The sequence below is a fragment of the Daktulosphaira vitifoliae genome, unplaced genomic scaffold (genome assembly GCF_025091365.1).
Source record: "Daktulosphaira vitifoliae isolate Bord-2020 unplaced genomic scaffold, ASM2509136v1 Scaffold_1, whole genome shotgun sequence".
In the NCBI taxonomy this organism is placed as follows: Eukaryota; Metazoa; Arthropoda; class Insecta; order Hemiptera; family Phylloxeridae; genus Daktulosphaira; species Daktulosphaira vitifoliae.
In genome coordinates, this window is record NW_026099572.1 from 2,274,985 (window position 1) to 2,293,945 (window position 18,961).

At 25.9% G+C, this 18,961-nt stretch overlaps 1 protein-coding gene across 1 annotated transcript; it reads left to right on the plus strand.

Moving 5' to 3' along the window:
- Positions 1-1,130: 1,130 nt before the first annotated feature.
- On the plus strand, positions 1,131-18,712 carry LOC126893792 (elongation of very long chain fatty acids protein AAEL008004-like). Its single transcript, XM_050664299.1, has 8 exons — positions 1,131-1,269; positions 7,204-7,293; positions 8,972-9,162; positions 15,693-15,782; positions 16,283-16,339; positions 16,916-17,021; positions 17,553-17,689; positions 17,750-18,712. Exons 2-8 carry the CDS (start codon positions 7,209-7,211, stop codon positions 17,918-17,920), a joined length of 837 nt encoding a protein of 278 aa, XP_050520256.1. The 5' UTR covers positions 1,131-1,269; positions 7,204-7,208; the 3' UTR covers positions 17,921-18,712.
- The last annotated feature ends 249 nt before the right edge of the window (positions 18,713-18,961 follow it).

Sequence of the window (18,961 nt, forward strand, 5' to 3'; positions counted from 1 at the left end):
TAGATATTTTTCTTTTGTTTTATATCATTTTTTTGAAAATTTAACACTTTACCTGCTCACTGGGGGAGATTTAAAATAGCAACTTTTTTACAAAAACTGGTGCTGGTTTTTTTTTATTGTAATTTAAATAACTACAATACTGTAATATTCTAGTAAATAAAATAAACTTTATTTTAATATATGTTTAAAGAACGCGGTATTTCTGGATCATTTTTAAAAGTTAAATTCAAAAAATTATACTTTTTATAAGAATGTTTCAATATTTTAACACTCTCTGTATAAGAGAAATTCACCGATTTATAAAAAAGTATGTAGGATGAAAGGGGTATATAATATATACCCCTTTACATTATATTATAATGTATATAGAAATAAAAATTTGTGTTGATCTATACAATTTTTCAAAAACTTTAGCAATTTAAAGTGAAAATTTAAAATCAAAAATTAAAAATTTTAACACAAAAATGGAATTATTTTTAACTACAGAAGCCATTTGCACGTAGTAGAAAAGTCGTCAAGAAAATTTTTTTTTAATTTATGACACTTAACATAACTTTAATTTGACATATGTTTAAAGGATGTGTATTTCAGAAACATTTTTAAAAGTTAAGTTGAAAAAGTTACTATTTTGGATCCCCTCTGTGGGCAGGTAAATGGTCAGATTTATAAAAAAAATATACCAAATGATAGGTAAAAACATCAAGCATCTATAAAAAAAAAATTATTTTGATTTGTTCATTTTTAAGAATGAATCCTATATTTTTAATCTTTTAAAGTTGATTTTTCAAGTTGATCAAAAATTCTACCTAAAAAATTTAACTATAATTAAAATTAAAGACTATTTACAGATTTGCATTGAAGCATTTTTTATGATAGTAATTTTAATAACTGTAAAATATGAGCTATACTTGTCTATATCTTTTAATTTTGTAAAATTTAATAATACACGACAATTATGAATATTGACCCAGCAAAAACACAAAAGAGAGACCCCTCTGATTCTCTAAGGACACTCATATATATTGAATCACAACAAATTTTATTTCCCAAATAATTTTGTATTCGTTGTTCACCTCGAATTCGACGACACCACTGCTGTGGAGTTACTTAATATATATACTCTCAAACATTATTATATCATTAATAGTTCGCAAGAAGATACGGTGTGTCAATTTTAGATTCATTTATTTTTATTTATATTCTTGTATTATAAACAATTTTTCTACTTGTATTTTTAATTAGTGTTAAAAAAATATCAAACTATTTGAAGTAAGTTTTTTAATTTTTGTAAAATAAAATAAAAAAGAGATATATTTAAGAATAGAACTAATTTATAAAAAATTTTTATTTAAATTTATCTGAATAATTGAAAATAATTTAAAAAAAAATCAGGTAAATCATATATAAATTCATATAATGTCTCCAGATTAATTCTTTTTAAATTGTTAATTGTTTTTACTATATAGCTAAAAATTGTTAAATAATTTTAATCATTTTCAAGTTAAATGCTACAAAATTAAGATACCAAATGATGATGTATAATTTATACCCAGAACAAAATAAGATACTCTTCTACCAATTCAATAATTTTAAAAATTATTAAGTAATATTTAATTAGATTTAATATAGTTACTATTATCGTCTAACGATTTAATAATATTATTTAAATTTAGTAAATTATTTTAGTTTATATTTATAAAGTTTACTTTAATAACATTAATTTATAATTATTCTGTATAAAATTATGATCATCTAATATGAAGATAATATCAAGCACATATAACAACATACAAATATATCAAATATAGAAATATCCAATCATTAATAAAATATAATTTTTAGCTTTGATGCGAAGCTAAGAAGGTAATAATTTTACTATGATGTGTTTTATTTGTATATGTTGCCACTTTTTCTCAGCTTCATTTACTAATATCTATCAATAAGATGTTAAAAAATCTAAATCGTAGCTAGTAGAAAATATTGCCATTAAAATTAACAAAATATCCCCTGTTCCCTATAAATGAGGGAAATCCCCGGAACAATTACGATTATTAAAATCGGTAAATTTCGACATTTTTAAAAAAAATTTGTTGTGAAACTGCCATGAAACTTTTTGAAAAATGAATAAGCAAAATAATTTTTTTTTTATATTGAACCCTTAAGTATTTTTCAATCATTTTATATAATTTTTTTAAAAACTTATTCAGTTATTGGTTACAGGAGGGAATTAAAAATAGCAACTTTTGACAAAAATTTAACTTTTTCAGCTTAACTTTTAAAAATATTACGGAAATACTGCGTTCTTTAAACATGTGTGTAAATTAAAGCTTATGTTACATACTATAAATTTAAAAAAAATTGTCTCCACGACCTATTTATATGTGTGCAATTGTGTGCTGTAATCAAAAACATGCTATTTTTTTGTTCAAAATATTTTTTTTTTGTTTATTTTAAAATACCTTACAAGGGTTTGCCATAGTAATATAGTCACCAATTTTTATTAAAATTTTATAAATCTTACTTACATCGAATATAAATTTACACTTAGTTTGAATATTTTGCCTCCTCAAAATCAACAAAAATAACTTTGACTTTTTGAACTAGTTTAGATTGTCCGTTTTAGCTACCAATACATGCGATTTACTAATGCCCAGTCGGAAAAATGATGTTCTTCACGCTCGTGGTACGCATTTGGACACCTGGCCAAAAAACTTGCTCTTTTTCATTTTTTGCTTGATTCTTTTTGTGTTGGGAAAAAATTTAAATTCTTTGTAAAATTAAAATTAAAATTTGAGTTTTATCTCATTTAGATTTAATAAATTCAATAAAAATCAAGGACCCATCACTGTAGTTTGCTCTCGTGAAAAGATATTTATTATTCATATTAAAATTATTTTCTATATGGTTTATTTTGTATCTGTAATTCATTCTTCTCACATTTAATTTCTTTTAGTTGAACTAATAATGTAGGTTAATAATGAATTTTAAATCATCCATAATTATTTTTTTTACAATTATTTTAATAGATATATTTTAGTCTACAAACATTTTTTTTTATATGTTTCAACTTATACCATAAATAAACAATTTTATGCATCTCTATTAGCATAATTCTTTATGTTGACTTTATGTTAAAAATTATACATATTATTTTTATATGATATTCATAAATATCATAGTATAATCGGATAATTGGATCCCTGATTTTCACTATATTATTCTGTTCCTAAAAGAAGCCGAGAAAAGGTCTACTACAGTAATTCTTGGTACTGTAGTAAAGCTATATATTTTATAGGTGCGCCCTGTCCCATAGAGATTATATAATGTCAAGTTCACCTGTCGGTATACTACCCCGTCGACAAGCATCTTTATATGGTACGAAGGTTTTGGAGGCATATTAATGCCATCAAAATGTATGAGGTTTCATATTTGTAGATTTGCCCATGACTACCAGTACCGAAAATTGGAAATGACTGGCTGTATGATTAATGATGCGTGACCCTAACCCCCCCCCCTTGAATGACTAGTGTCCGTGAGTTTGTCATTTCCGTAATCCTTGAGGATCCCTAGGAATGAACGCAGTGCCCGGTGGTATTCACGCGAGTTTGTTAACATTCGATGTTTTATTTTGTCTTAAGTCAGGCTATTTAGAGGAAAAGGAATAAGGCGAGTGGACTGTATGAATGCATGTAGAATTAATTTTGCAATATATAATTATAACAATTAAATGTATTATACATGAATCATAAAATATTATATACACCAATGTGGATAGGGGCACACTTATTACTAATGTCACAACGGCGCTGATATATACAAATAATAAATTATAAATGTGAGTAAATCTTAAAAAGAAGATGAACAAGCATTATACTTTATCGGCTAATCGAAACGGCTAATGATAATGTTGAATATTGAAAGGATCAATTGTAGTTGAATGCAAATAGCTGACTAACGTGTACAATATACTATGAAAAATACACATGGGAGGGTGCTATTAAGTGCATTAAATTCTATCTTAAACGAGTTATTGGTATGCAAATTCTTACGGTTGAAGAATTCAACACGCCTACAGTACGCATTGAGGGTATATTGAATTCAAGGCCACCTACGCCAGCGTTGACAGATCCGCATGATTTGATAGCTCTTACACCGGATCATTTCCTAATTGGCAAGCCGTTAGTTTCACTGCCTGAGAATGATTTCAATCATTTTCAAAGCCATCAATCGGCTCACTCGTTGGCAATTATTACGCTAACTCCACCAGCCATTTTGGAAGAGGTGGACCCGTGAATATTTAACGACACTGCAGGCATTAGTATTAAGTGTCCCCCCCATTCACATTGGTGTATATAAGATTTTATATTTCTTGTATATTTAATTGTTATAATTATATTTTTTTAAATTCATTCTACATTCAAACATATAGTCCACTCATTTTATTTTTTATCCTTGGCATAGCCAAAGACTTAAGACAAAATAAAACTACGAACGTTAACAAACCGCGTGAATACCACCGGGCGCTGCGTTCATACAATACGTGAAATTTTCATTTTTATTTAAAAAAAGTTTATATCAACAGTAATATTGAATTCTTAAAGAAAAAAAAATAAGCAAAAAATGTAAAGGTCACATCGCCTTGCGAGATTCAAGCGTTGCGCCTTAAGTGCTCAAAAAATACGCAATACTACATAATATTATCATGAAATATAATGTTATCATTTGTATATGTATATCACGTAAACCTTCTTTAAAAAACACAAAATAACAAGTTAATTATGGGATAAAATCTAATTATTGTACAGATTTAAAATAATGGCTATGTATATGACCTAAAATAAATTCAGCTTATAATATTTAATAATTAATTAAAAACTTCAGTTTCTAAGTTCATGGAATGCTAGACTACCCTCCTTTGAGTACAAAACCCCATATTTTTCTAATAAAACTAGTTCTTTTGGTAATTATATATACAATATTTGCAACACTCTACTCAAGATTCACACTATGGGACTTGGTCGTTTTTTAAATTTAATAGCCCAGCATAGTATGGTCACAACCCAGTGAGGAAAGTATAGATGATATATGATAGTAATTAAAATCTCTATCATAAAAATGCTTCAATGTAAATCTATATATAGTGAATAAATTTTAGAATGAATTATTTTAAAACCAAAATGTAATCATATTACCTAATTTATATTCTGATATACGGGGATTCGTTTAATATAATAAAAACTTTTACTCTTAAAATAACAATTATAGTAATAGAATTTTATTTAGTATTTTAAAAATTTTATATATTTCTTGAATTTTAAATGGCAACATAGATATTTAACTTTAAAATTTAGAACTTTCTAATTAAAAATCATTTTTAAAATTGCACTTAAGAAATTATTAATTTTCAAATTTAGAGTGGAGGATGAGCGTGACAGAGTATTGCGTAATGATAAAAATAACGTAACCCCAATTTCTTCCACTCTGTATTTCAAATAGTTATAACATCCAAAATAATGAGTCAAAAGTTTTCATAGACCTGTGTTTATTTTAATTAGATCATCATTTTTATAAGTTATTTAAATATGTATATTATAAAAAATTATAATAAATATGTATATATTGAGGTGTCTCTTATTTTTAAAATTTTTCGGACTCACCCCCTAAATTTGTGTGTATATCTATAAATAGTGGCTACAAAAATTTCAGGCCAACAAGTTTAACTCGTGCCAACTTCGGGTTGAAAATCAGCCAAAAGGAGTAGTGTTTTACTTTTCAGAAATTAACTCGTAAATTAGCGTTCTCACAAAAAAATTATAAAAATAAATAATAGATCTAATTGTTTTGTATAAATTGAGTTCTTACAGTTTTCTTCTAAATCCATTAGTTTTCTAGAAAAATATCAAAATACATAATACTTCGTAAAATTGACAAAATTGTCATATTGACAAATATTTCATCATATCTGACGAACCATATGTGATACGATTTCATACAAAAATTGTTTAAATTCAAATTTTACAAAATAAAAGTAATCATTTGTCTCCTATTTTGGTTAAATAATACAAGAGAAATTTAAAGGCCTCTTTGTTTCACTGTTTCGTTACCTTTGCTAATATAAAAACATGATCATTGTTGTATGTAATGTCGACTCAGAACGCATTCAAACGATTAATTATTACCATCAAATTTTTTTTCAAAATTGTTGACGTAATCATATTTGCTGTTTATATGGTTGTCGCTACTGTTAATAAGCTGATATTTGTTGCCAACTTTTTGTGTGAGTTGCAGTGAAATCAAAAAGAATGTTGCAGCCGTTATGCAAAAAAATAATCCGATTGACGCTTATGAGCCCATCTGTTTAATATACTCGCACAACGTTTCGATGGCTGTATTGCCTTTGACACTGTAAATTTTGTCTGTATCATATAGTGACTTCTGATGAATCAGAACAAATCGTAAATACCGTAGCCCAATAAAAAATTTGCATGACAAGTTAATTTATTAATTATATTATCTGAAGAAGGTGCCGCTCAACATTGTATTGCTACGTAGAATGGTACACAACAGAATCATTGCCGACGAATCAATCACGAAGTGATAGGACCCAACAAATGTCACATCAAAGGGCTTATGTTTGCACAGGGTTAAGGTGTGACGTCATAGGACTTATATCGGGGTCTAACCTTAGGCCAGGGTTCAAATATAACGTCAACTATGGCACAACATAGGACTTACCTTATGCCAAGGTTTAGTTATGACGTCATAGGACTAACCTAAGGTTAGCGTTTAGGAGTGACTTCATCAGTGCGAACTGCATCTCACCTGAGTAATCATTATTCTTTGTCGGCATATTTGAAAGCCCACGATGTCATATACTACTTAAATAATTAATTCGAATTATATAAATTGCCTAGATTTGGCAATAAATTAATAAAATTTAATCCAGTAAGCACTACTATTAAAAAAAATACTGATGAATTGGTATAATAAATTGGTATTTATTTTTTTTCTAAAACAGAATACAGTTTTAAATTAATTTACCAATTTAGTCTTTAAAATTAAAAACTAAGTAAAGAATTTATTTTACTGCTAGAACTCTTGGTAGCTATCAAAACTGTTGTAAAAATTAGACATCCACATCATTCAATTTCGTATTGTTCGATACTTAACTATTAATCTTAAAATATTTATAATGTGTTTTAGCTACCATGAAAAATGCTACATTTATGTTTGATTTCCTACAAAATACCAAAGATAATTTTTTTGAAGTATTTGAAAAAGAAGTTGTATACGGTAAGTAGAATAAATTTACAAACATTTTTCTTATAATTTTTAAGAAAGTCGTTACTAAAGAATTTTATTATAAATGAAATATTAATTTAAATAGTATATTTTAAATAAATATTAAACATTAATTAATATTATTAACATTTTTGTACAATTTAGGGTGTTATATTTTGTTAAATANTTTGTACAATTTAGGGTGTTATATTTTGTTAAATATACCAAAATTTTAGTTTCATGGTTTTAATCTGTCATTAAAAAATATTGCTGCTTATTTTTATAGTATTATTTGCCTTTACATTAAAATAATTAAGAATTTTAAGTTTTTAAAGTTAACCATATTTTATTATAAATGTACCACAAATTTGCGTTACATTTGAATATGCATGGGATAGAATTAATATATTTCATTAAAATAACAATTATACTTTTCTTCTTCTTTGAATTTATAATTCTATAAGAATTTTTTGCGCCACTGTCACTGTTCTCCAATCTTCCTGACTCTGGATTCTATCTTCCCAATTCGTGACATCCAGCATTTCCAAACTCTTTCTAACCCCATCTATCTATCTCTTCTTTGGTTTTCATCTGGGTCTTATTCTTTTCGATTGCCATTCGATTGCTGCTCTTGTATTTGCATTTTCAGTTTTTCACATCGCGTGTGTAAACCACTGAAGTCTTTGTTTTTTAATATAGCTTGTTAGTAATGGTACTTATAGCCTAACATAATTATTTTTTTCAATAATAATATAATATTTTAGTTAAATTAAATAGTTAACACAAATACAAATAATTTTGAACACTTAATATTTGATAATATAAATTTTTCTGTAGTAATTTTGGTTCATACTTGAAGCAAATGATAAAAAAATAATTATACTGATAAAAAATGAAAAAAAAGTTGTTAACGTTTAAAAAAATTGAAATAAAAATACAACAAATAGAGAACTAAACCTTGTATCTTTTTAGAAATTGTAGAACTAGTAAATTCAGAAGTGTACACAGCTACGTATTGCGCAAGAAAAATATTTTTATATTTAAATAATATGCCTCTAATTTTCCGCTAAACACTTGGTAATGAAGATATTTTAAATAAAATTAAAATACAAAACAACACAAACTTAAATAATGCAAATGTACCTCACGTTAAATTTAATTAATAATGTAGTATAAAATGTAGCATAAATGTTAACTGCAATTTTAAATTCTATTTCAATAAAATAATTTTTATTTTTTCTTATATCAAGTTAAAATATAAGTTTTTTAAAAATATATAGATAATTTAAAAATCATAAATAATTTTTTAATTAAAATTTATTTTATGAAAATTTTTTTGGGTGGCATGGCTTAACCTTAAATTTTGGGTAATAAAATTTAATATATTTAAAAATAAAATAAAATTCTACGAATTTCAAAAAATTTGACTTAATTTTCATCACTTAAATATTTTTTCCACTTTTAGATGATTGCGATTTGTAATTGTCGGTTGATTAGATATGTCAGCCGATAATTTTAATACAATATTTATTTTATATGTTTTAGTTATGAATACAGTAATGCATGGTATAACATCATGCACTTCATTCTTTCAACCTTTCCTTAATAAAATTGTTTACATTTGGTAGCATAAACCTAATAGCTTTATATTTTCAACAAATTTTAAATATTTTAAATATTTTAATTTTAGATGATATTGTTGATTCTTGGTTTTTAATGGATCCTGCTTGGCCAGTTTTTGCTATTGTACTAGTGTATTTATCATTTGTATTGATTATTGGTCCACGTTTTATGAAAAATCGAGAACCATTTAAATTAAAGGGAATTATATTAATTTACAATATAACACAAGTATTCTATAATGCCTTTTTATTATACTGGGTAAGTAAAAAATAACTCCAATGGTTATTGAAAGAGTAAAAGAAAGTTATTTTTATGGAAAATTAAGCGTAACAAGTCTTTGTTTTAAATGAAATTTATTTGGTTTGATGCAAAGTTCATTGAGCCAAGTGGTCAGTATAGCTCGTTCGAAAACGAGGTGTGACCCGTACGCAGTATCGATTCCGTAATATCCAACTTTACAGGGTTTTCACTCTCTCTAATATTAGAATTAAGTTTCTTAATTAATGGGATGTTAAACATATAAACAATATGACGAATACACAATAAACTTAAAATATTATAACTGTCGTGAAAAACAAAATGTAAATTTTGGTATATTTGTATATTTTGTTTTTTATGGATAATGGTTTTAGTATAATGTCCTTTATTTAGATTATTTATCAAGTTGTTTTCAGTTAAAGGGTTTTTTGAGATTTATTAATATCTTTTCTTTTAATATTTTAAAAATAACTACAATCTTTATAATTATCTGAATTTATTAGCTATATTTTACACAAACTGGTGTTAAGTCTAGGAACATTATTACAAAAATTAATTATAATAATTACAATTATAATCCTTGTATTAGTAAAACATGTAAAAATTATTAGCATTTAGCTAATAATGCTTTTATGGATTTTTCAAAAAGTTATTAAAATAGATTCTGATATCGAAATTTGAGCGTCTTATTAAGAATTTGCTACCTTTTTTATGGGAGATTTTACACTCCTATTATTTCATTCTAGTTTAACCATGGTAGTTTTATGACTGTCGATATTTAATAGAAAATATGTTCAAAGTAATAAATAGATAATTTCTTATTCTACGTGTTACCTATGAATGAAATAACACCATAGAAAATAAACTCACTTGTAAAATAGAAAAGGATTAATTTGAGAAAATTCCTGATTCAATTTTTTAATCAGTATTTTATTAGTAATCTTAAAATATACAGTGTTGTTGATGTTAAGTTATTAACATTAGATATACGAAGATTATAAATACATAAATGATTTATATATGAAAAATATACAGAGCTATTTAAAATTAAATTTAAAGATATTTAGTCGAAGATAATTGTTAAACTAAAGCTCTTAAAACAAACATTTTTCGATTATGAATAGTTATTTTCTTCGAAAAGAACACTATCCATATATCAAAATGTCTATATTATACTGTTATAACAAAAGTACTATTATAATGACTAATAATACTAGTATTATAGATGAAACGATGAATAATTACAGACGCTATAATATATTGTAAGCTAAACTAATATGCATCAGCCTCACTTTACAAGGACCTCAGAAGGGTCCACCCTGGGCCGAGGCAAAGCCGGAGCACCAGGGATTTTGTACCTTATTCTATGTGGAAAGGTAATGAAGAATAGTAATACTTTAAGATAACAATGATTGAAATTTATTAATTATTAAAGTTCAATTTTTGTTTATCATAACAACTAAACTTAATAGACAATTAAATTTTACTAATAAACAAAATAGATCTATATATATCCGAATAAACCGAAGTATGTTAAATAAAATAATATGAAAATTAAACAATGGTCAAGGATCAAAAAAAAAAAAGATATGAGTAAAAGGTAAGTAAGGCAATAACAGAAAGAAAAACAAGTACATTTAGTTAAACCCAGTTAATATGATTTTGGCCCAATAAATGATTTTTTATGTACATGCCGCAGTTTACACCCTTAAGGTAAAACAGTGAATGGCGATTGATTGCAATTATATAGAGTTAACTGCTACAGACAGACTGGCTTCAGAACGGCCTTCGTATTTTGTGAGTTGTATAATTACACATGGCCCATGTGGTTTAAACATAATGTTCACATAATCAGTATTTAAGAGTTCATTTCAGAACGACTTGACATATCAAATATTAACTGGATTAATTAATTAATTTAATAATGTACCAACAAGAGAAAACACAAAGAAAATAGGAGGGTAACGTGGGTATGATAGATCCATCGCATGGGTCAGGGTAAAATGGACATGTCACCAACGTCAATGGGTATCCTCTACATAAGTGTAGAGGGCCTATTGAGATGTTCACCATGTCCACTCTGACCACACCCGAGAACCTGTCAACTCACGTAAGGTGAAGAAAGAAAAATTAAAGAAACAGAAAGTATTGACCATATAACATAATCTCAGATCATAGTTACAATCCATATAGTCATTAACTAAAAATAAGAGAATGACGAAATCGTCATAGCTTGTAACACAATGAAGTAATTTACATATGCAAGACAAAATATAACAAACAGAAAAGGAACAAATATACCATGATATAATAATTCGTTGTTGAATGCTTAAGAAGATGTATTGGTGTTGATGCCATTATGATGGCCAAGCCAAATTGAAAAACTTTACTCCTCCATCACGGATTCGTAACACACGTCAAAATATTGGAGAGACGATGCCATTGATCCAAAACGAAGAAGAAGTAGAGAAGAAAAACGAATGATGATGATTGAGAGCTTCTTTTTGAACATAACCGTGATTTTTTTCTTATGTCGGCTTGATCACACATGGGAGAGGATACTTGACAGTGTGTTCATTATTATGGTATTTAGAATGAGAATCACAGGTGGTAGGAAACATATATCAATTTAATAAATAATTATGTGTGTATGTGCAACACTGAACCTACGGATGTACGACGCGCACTGTTTGAATACAGTTACCTGTGACCTGATACTCATGATAATTTTATTACGTTACAATATTTATAAGTATTATTATTTGACCAGAGTTCCATTATTTAATAATCAAAATAACATTATTTTTAAAATAATATTTTAGTACTATTTTTATAACATTCCAGTATTATTTAAAAATAATTATTTTAGTATTGTATTATAAAATTTTTTATTAATTTGATACTTAATAGTCATAAAAATGTTATTTTAAGTTCATTGCATGTGAAATCACATAATGTGATATTGCTGATGCGTAAGAGGCAGCTAGACCGTAGGACGGCTAGTTGTGCACCGCACTAGAATGCCGTTTTACCTTAAGCCTGTTTAATAAAACGTTAATATTGATGCGGGAGTGGGTCACCTAAGAGATGACGGCTAACTATACATCCAATAAGTAAACGAGAGTAGACAATAATTAATTAACAAATAATCACATATATTAGAAATTCCTTAGAGAGTATCTTAAATTTAAGGGGTAACGGGGGGCCCTTAAATACTAGTGGCCGGCGAAGCGGCATAAAACATATAGTTAATCTCAATTAGAACAAACAATAATTAACATTAAAAATAATATAAAACTCAGCTGTATAGATGACGCTGTTGATGATGATGAGTGGACTGTATGAGATCTTGTGGTAATGGTGTCGAACATCTGAGTATGACGAGTCAGAGTGTACATCCAGGTACGTAATGGCAGATGAGAACAGACCGCGAAGAGGCGACTACGGCAATGAAGATATTTAGTGATGGTCAGGGCCCAATCACTAGTGGCGTGCAAGGGCACTTAAACTTTGAGCACAAGGGTACAATAAACAAGAAATAAAAAACTATGCCGTACAATGGCCGAATAATTTACTAATCAAGCGAAGGCGCTTGCAACAGAAAAAAGGTGACACGTAAAACAATCGACTGACTGGCTTATGACAATGAACTGTACATGGATGAAAAACGACACGGAGGTCATCGATTTGCTGTGATGGGTGGGCAAGGGGGTGAGTAAAGCAAGACGCTGGTGATCAGCTGTCCCACGAAATAATACAATCAATGATCTTTATAACAACTGGTCAACTAGATCCTTCTAAAGGCGTTCTGTACCATACAGTTGCTATGGTTCAGAAATTGTTGATATTTTTATTATAGACTTTTTGAAGGTTATTGACAACAAAAATCTTTTTTTTGTTACTGTTTTTTCACCACATGCCCAGTTTTTATAATTGAAAACATGAAGAAACACTTTATGTTTTAGAGCTTAAAACTTCATATTCAAATTAGTTATCACCGTGAAACTATAGCACTGTGTACTTATATTAAATATTATTTCAATTTCATTCTTAAGTTTATGAATTTTGAATTTTTTGTAAAATCGAAATTTTTACATTTTGTAACATTTTAATAACAAAATTTGAAGTAAAATTTTTTTAAGACACTTTTAGTTTTGTTCTTTTTACCCATATTATATTGGAATTAATTAAAAAAAAATTTTTTATCGTTTTACAATTTTTACGAACATGCATGGTTTGATGAAAATAGCCAACTTTTCACCTCATTACACAAAAGTGACTAAACGAATTTTTTTCGTTTCATAGTACTTAAAATGTCTGGTGAAAATATGATGATAGAAAAATAACTTTAACACCACTTATAGAGTTTCAAATTTTACATTTTACGTATTATGAAAAATTCACTAAATACGTAATTTTCAATATTTTATGCATTTATTCTGCGTTGTGTACTAAATAAAATAAACATAGTTTAAAAAACTAAAAAAACACTCTTTTAAAGTACATCGAACAAAATAGTTAAAAATAATGATAGAACATTTTATTAAACTTAGAAGTTTGATCAAATCGGGTTGTGATTGATTAAACAGTGTAATCCGTTAATACTAAAAAATACAAGACCTGAAGTCCTCGTCGAGATTTTTGATTAAGTCAAGCGCTACTTTTGTAAGAAAGCATTATTTTAGCTTCGATGCGAAGCTGAGGAGATATTCGTTTTATTATGATATGTTTTTTTTTTTTTTTTGTCTAACACTTTTTCTCAGCTCTCACCGAACCGATTTCTTTCAACCATACGTTAAAAGATCACAAATCGTATCTAGTCAAAAACATTACCCTCAAAAACTTTTTTAGAAATGAACATATCAATATAATTTTTTTTTATAGATGCTAGATGTCTTTACCTATCATTTGGTATATTATTTTCATAAATTTAACCCTTTACCTGCCCACAGGGGGGATTTAAAATGACAACTTTTCCCAAAAAATTTACTTTTTCAACTTAACTTTTGAAAGTATTCCAGAATGTCTGACAGTTTTATATATATCATAAATTAAAGATAATCTAATATACTTTATTATGGAAAAAAAAAATTTCGGACTTTATTTTGTTTTCACGATGAAAATTGCTACCAAATGTTATTTTTTTGTGAAAATTCTCGATTTTATTTTTTACATTTTTAACTTTATAATGCTATAACTTATTGAAAAGTGTATGGATCAACATAATTTTTTTATGAGAAATAATATTTTTTAATAATTTAATAATGACAGTGATTTTAATCACTGTCAGATATCATTATACTTGATCCAACTATGCCACGTCACCACTGTGCCACGACCCACTTGTGCTCGGTTTTTTTTTTTAATATATAGTTGCTTTAAATTGAATGTAAATTTTTTTAAATAGTGTTGAATATTTGAGCTTCCAATAAGGCTGTATTAAATCTAGTTTCTCAATCATTTTTTAAAAATCTTGACATGTCCATTTAATAACTCTGAAGAAATATTTATCAAGTGAATATTTGAACTTTTGGTGACAATGATCACTTCAGACAGTATTGTATACTAAATATATAAACTCATAAGGAATTCTATTGTACTAATATTAAAAATTAATAAATTAATTCACTTTTAATTAGCCGTTCATGTGCTGTATCTGATATCTCATTTAACGCATCAATAATTTTTTGGAATTGAAACCTTATTAATCAAATATTATTACACCATCTTTCCCGCCTTATTTCTGATCATACATTTACTGTCCGAATATGGCAATTTTTAAAGAGTATAATTGTAACACCGCTTATAAAATGTCAAAATTTATAATTTACGTATTATAGAAAATCATATAACTATAATTTTAAAAAGTTCTACTTTTTAAACTTAGTTTTTAAAATGTTCTGAAAATACTGTGTCTTTTAAAAATATGTTAAATTAAAGCTTACGTGCTATAAATTAAAAAAAAAATTTGTCCTGACGACCTATCTTTTATTTGAAAATGGCCGTCAATGTTGAACAAATTTATTAAATATTTTTTCGTATATTACTCTTATATTTCATAAAACTTGTAATCAGGATATAAATAAGGAAATAGGACTTAATTTTATTTTGGAATAATCTACAAATTTCTTAAATTTAAACACTAACTATAGATTTGCATCGAAGTGTTTCTTATTATAGTGATTTTAATGAAAGTCAGATATCATTATACTTGACTCAACTATGTCACGTCCCCACTGTGCTACCGCTTTTTTTTATATAATTTTTGTTATAATGTATTTGTACTGAAATAAAAATATTATTAAGTTGTTGTCATTAATTTCTATTTAATAGTAAATAAGTATAATTATTGGTTGATTTAAAATATAATGTTTAAGTTTGAGATTTTTTCAAGTTTGTTAGAGTAAAGAGAAAATGTATTACTTAAGAAAAAAAAAATTTATATGCAATTGTACATTTTGTGAAGTGTAAAACAATGATTCGTGTCAATTTTAAATAATAAAATTAATGGATAAATAATTTGATTTCAGTTTTTTTCTACGCCTAATTCTATGTTCTACTTCTGGAAATATTCATGCCATCCTGAGGAACGTCAGAGATTTTATTTACTATTATTAGAGGTAATTTATATTGTAAAATACGTTACTGTCAATCCTATCTTTATGACATCCATATGGATAGGAATGAACAGTTTTAGACGGATCATAAGCAGAGAATATTTCAACTAGCGAACAAATAAAATGATAATATTAATTTTTTAATAACAGGATTTTTTTTTATCTTAATAAAATTTATATATTCAACACATATGATCTGGTTAAGTAGGACTATTTTATATGAAATTAGCCCTTCATAATTTTTATAACTTTTTCAGAAACTTATATTTTTGTGTTATTTTTTTGGTTTTGTTTTTTTTATTATAACACAATAAATATATATATTTTTAAATTAAAATTTTAGATTTTTTTCTATGGTTTGATTTTCAGAAAAAATAATATTATTAATTAAAATAATTAATTACACCAACAATATTTAAAAATTTTAATTGGTAACTCAATATTTTAATTAATTTGATAATGTCAATAAAATTGTAATACTACTTTTAAATTTTATTTTATAGTTAAATCGAGGATCATGGTTTTATTTTTTCTCTAAAATACTTGACTTATTAGACACAGTAAGTATTATATTAAGTGTTTTTTTTTTTATAATATAAATCATTAATTGAAAAAGAGCTTCTGAAGTTCATAACAACCTCTGTAACTAAACTAATATTTAGCCTTGTAAAAAATTGTTCCATACTTTTAGGGCTGTGATTTTCATTGAAAATATATTGTAAATATTTATTCCCTAACATTCATCTAACATATTTATTGTCATGTAGTGTATTTTAAGACAATAATAGGTATATTCGAGTGTAATTAAAGTATTGTTTTAATATAATAATTTTTATAATTAATGCATTAAGTTTAAAAATTTAAAAATTTTAAATTATAAAATTTTTGGAGCAACTCTCTTGATAAAAGTTAGTAAAAAGTGCCAGACTTTTAAATATTTGGAATAAAAAATGTTAAATATTTATTATATTAATTGTAAAATTTTTTTAATTAAAAAAAATTGTAAAAAATTAGTTTTTTTATATAATTTTAAATTATATTTACATTTAATTTTATTTACAGATATATTTTAATTTGTATAGATTATGTATATATACGTTAATACATAACTGTTATTTTACAATGTTTTTATTCAGGTATTCTTTATATTAAGAAAAAAGAATTCTCATGTGACATTATTGCATGTCTATCATCATGCAATTATGGTTATTAGTTGTTGGGTCCATTTGAGATTCTACAAAGGTAAATTAAAATTCTACCATAATCGTTCTCACGATGAAACTAATAATTATTAGACATAAAATTAACTTAACTTATTTCTTATGTAGCTGTCAATATTATTTATATTGATATTCGATATTATTTAAATTTTGCTACGATACTTAATATACAAATAAAAATTTTCACATAAATATTTGTGTACTTGAATACTTTTAAATCTTTTGGGTTGTGCGTTAGTGAAGTTTTCTTAAAGAAAAAGTTACCCCTTCATTTAAGTAAAAAGTCTTGAAAATAATAGATTCATTGAAAATTTATTTTTGTTTTAGTCCTCCATTTAAAAATTTTGGGAAACTTAAATATTCAATATATACTTTTATATTTGATCTGTATTTTTTATCTTTAATAAAATAGCAAATGTATTGAAATCCAATGTTTTAATCAACTCATCTTTTTTGATAAATTGATTCTTTGAAAAATAATTTTTTTTACTTAAAAAAAATTAAGAGTACATAATTTATGATCAATTACTAAATCTTTTTTTAATTTTATTAGGTATTGAATGTCTTGTGGCTGGACTTATAAATGTTTTTATCCACGTGATCATGTATTCTTACTACTTTTTATCAGCTATGGGACCAAGTGTTCAAAAATATCTGTGGTGGAAAAAATATTTAACTCTAATGCAGATTGTAATTATAAAATTTATAACTGTAAAATCTCTTATATTACTTATTTTATTTTATTTTCAGATACAATTTATCATCGTTTTAATATATTTATGCTGCATGTTTATATTTCAGTGTGGATTCCCAAAAACTTTTTCATTGTACATGATTTGCAATGCTTTCGTATTCCTTTATTTATTTACGATGTTCTATATGAATACATATTCAAAAAATAATAAAGTTAAATCTAGTTAATCATTATATGTTTTAAAATTTAGAATAGTAGCATGTTTTGTTAATATATTTATGTTATTTAATATAATAGTTTATTATTATTAAAATACAGACTATAATAAAATTAACAGTCCAAAATAAATAGTAATGTATATTTTTTTGTGTCTGTTAACACTGTATCTCAACTATTACTGGACCGATTTTGATGAACAATACGATAAAAGATCACAAATTTTATCTATTCGAAGACATTACCCTCAAAAATTGAAAAAAATTCCCGCATTCCCCGTAAACTGAGGAAATCCCCCAAAAAATTACAAATTTAAAAATCATTAATATTCGACACTTTTTTAATTTTTTTTACTTAAAACTGCCATAACTTTTTTAAAAATGACCGAATCAATTTAATATTTTTTTATAGATATCTTAGATGTTTACCTATCTTTAATATAATTATGTGAACATTTGACCCCTTACCAGCCCACAGGGAAGGGTTTCAAAATAGAAACTTTTTCACAAAACATTAACTTTTTCAACATAACTTTTGAAATTGTTCCGGTAATACTGTGTCTTTTAAACATATATAAAATTATAGCTTATGTTACGTACTATAAAATGAAAAAAAAAATTGGCTGTTTAAGATGTCGCTGTCACAGTCACGGATTGTTTATTATCAATTATGACTATTGATAGATATACTTTCTGTATTGTCAGTTAGTGTATTTATAAACTCACAATAATGTGCCTTACTACCATTGATAATAATAATGCTGTGTATCTGCTAATATCGATGTAATAAAAACCAATTAACTATTTGTATTTATAAACTCTTATGTATTATACATGTAAATTAACTCAAAAATTTGAAACTTTAAGTGTTTATATCTAATAAATTAATGAAGTTATATTAAAAATTCAAATTCCATTTACTATTGAATTAAAAATCCAAACATTTTATTAAATTAAAAATATGTGTTCCCATTTAAAAAAAACAAAGTTGACACCCTTACCAGGCATAAGGAATGAACTTTAAAAGTATTACATAGTTAATAATTCAAGAAT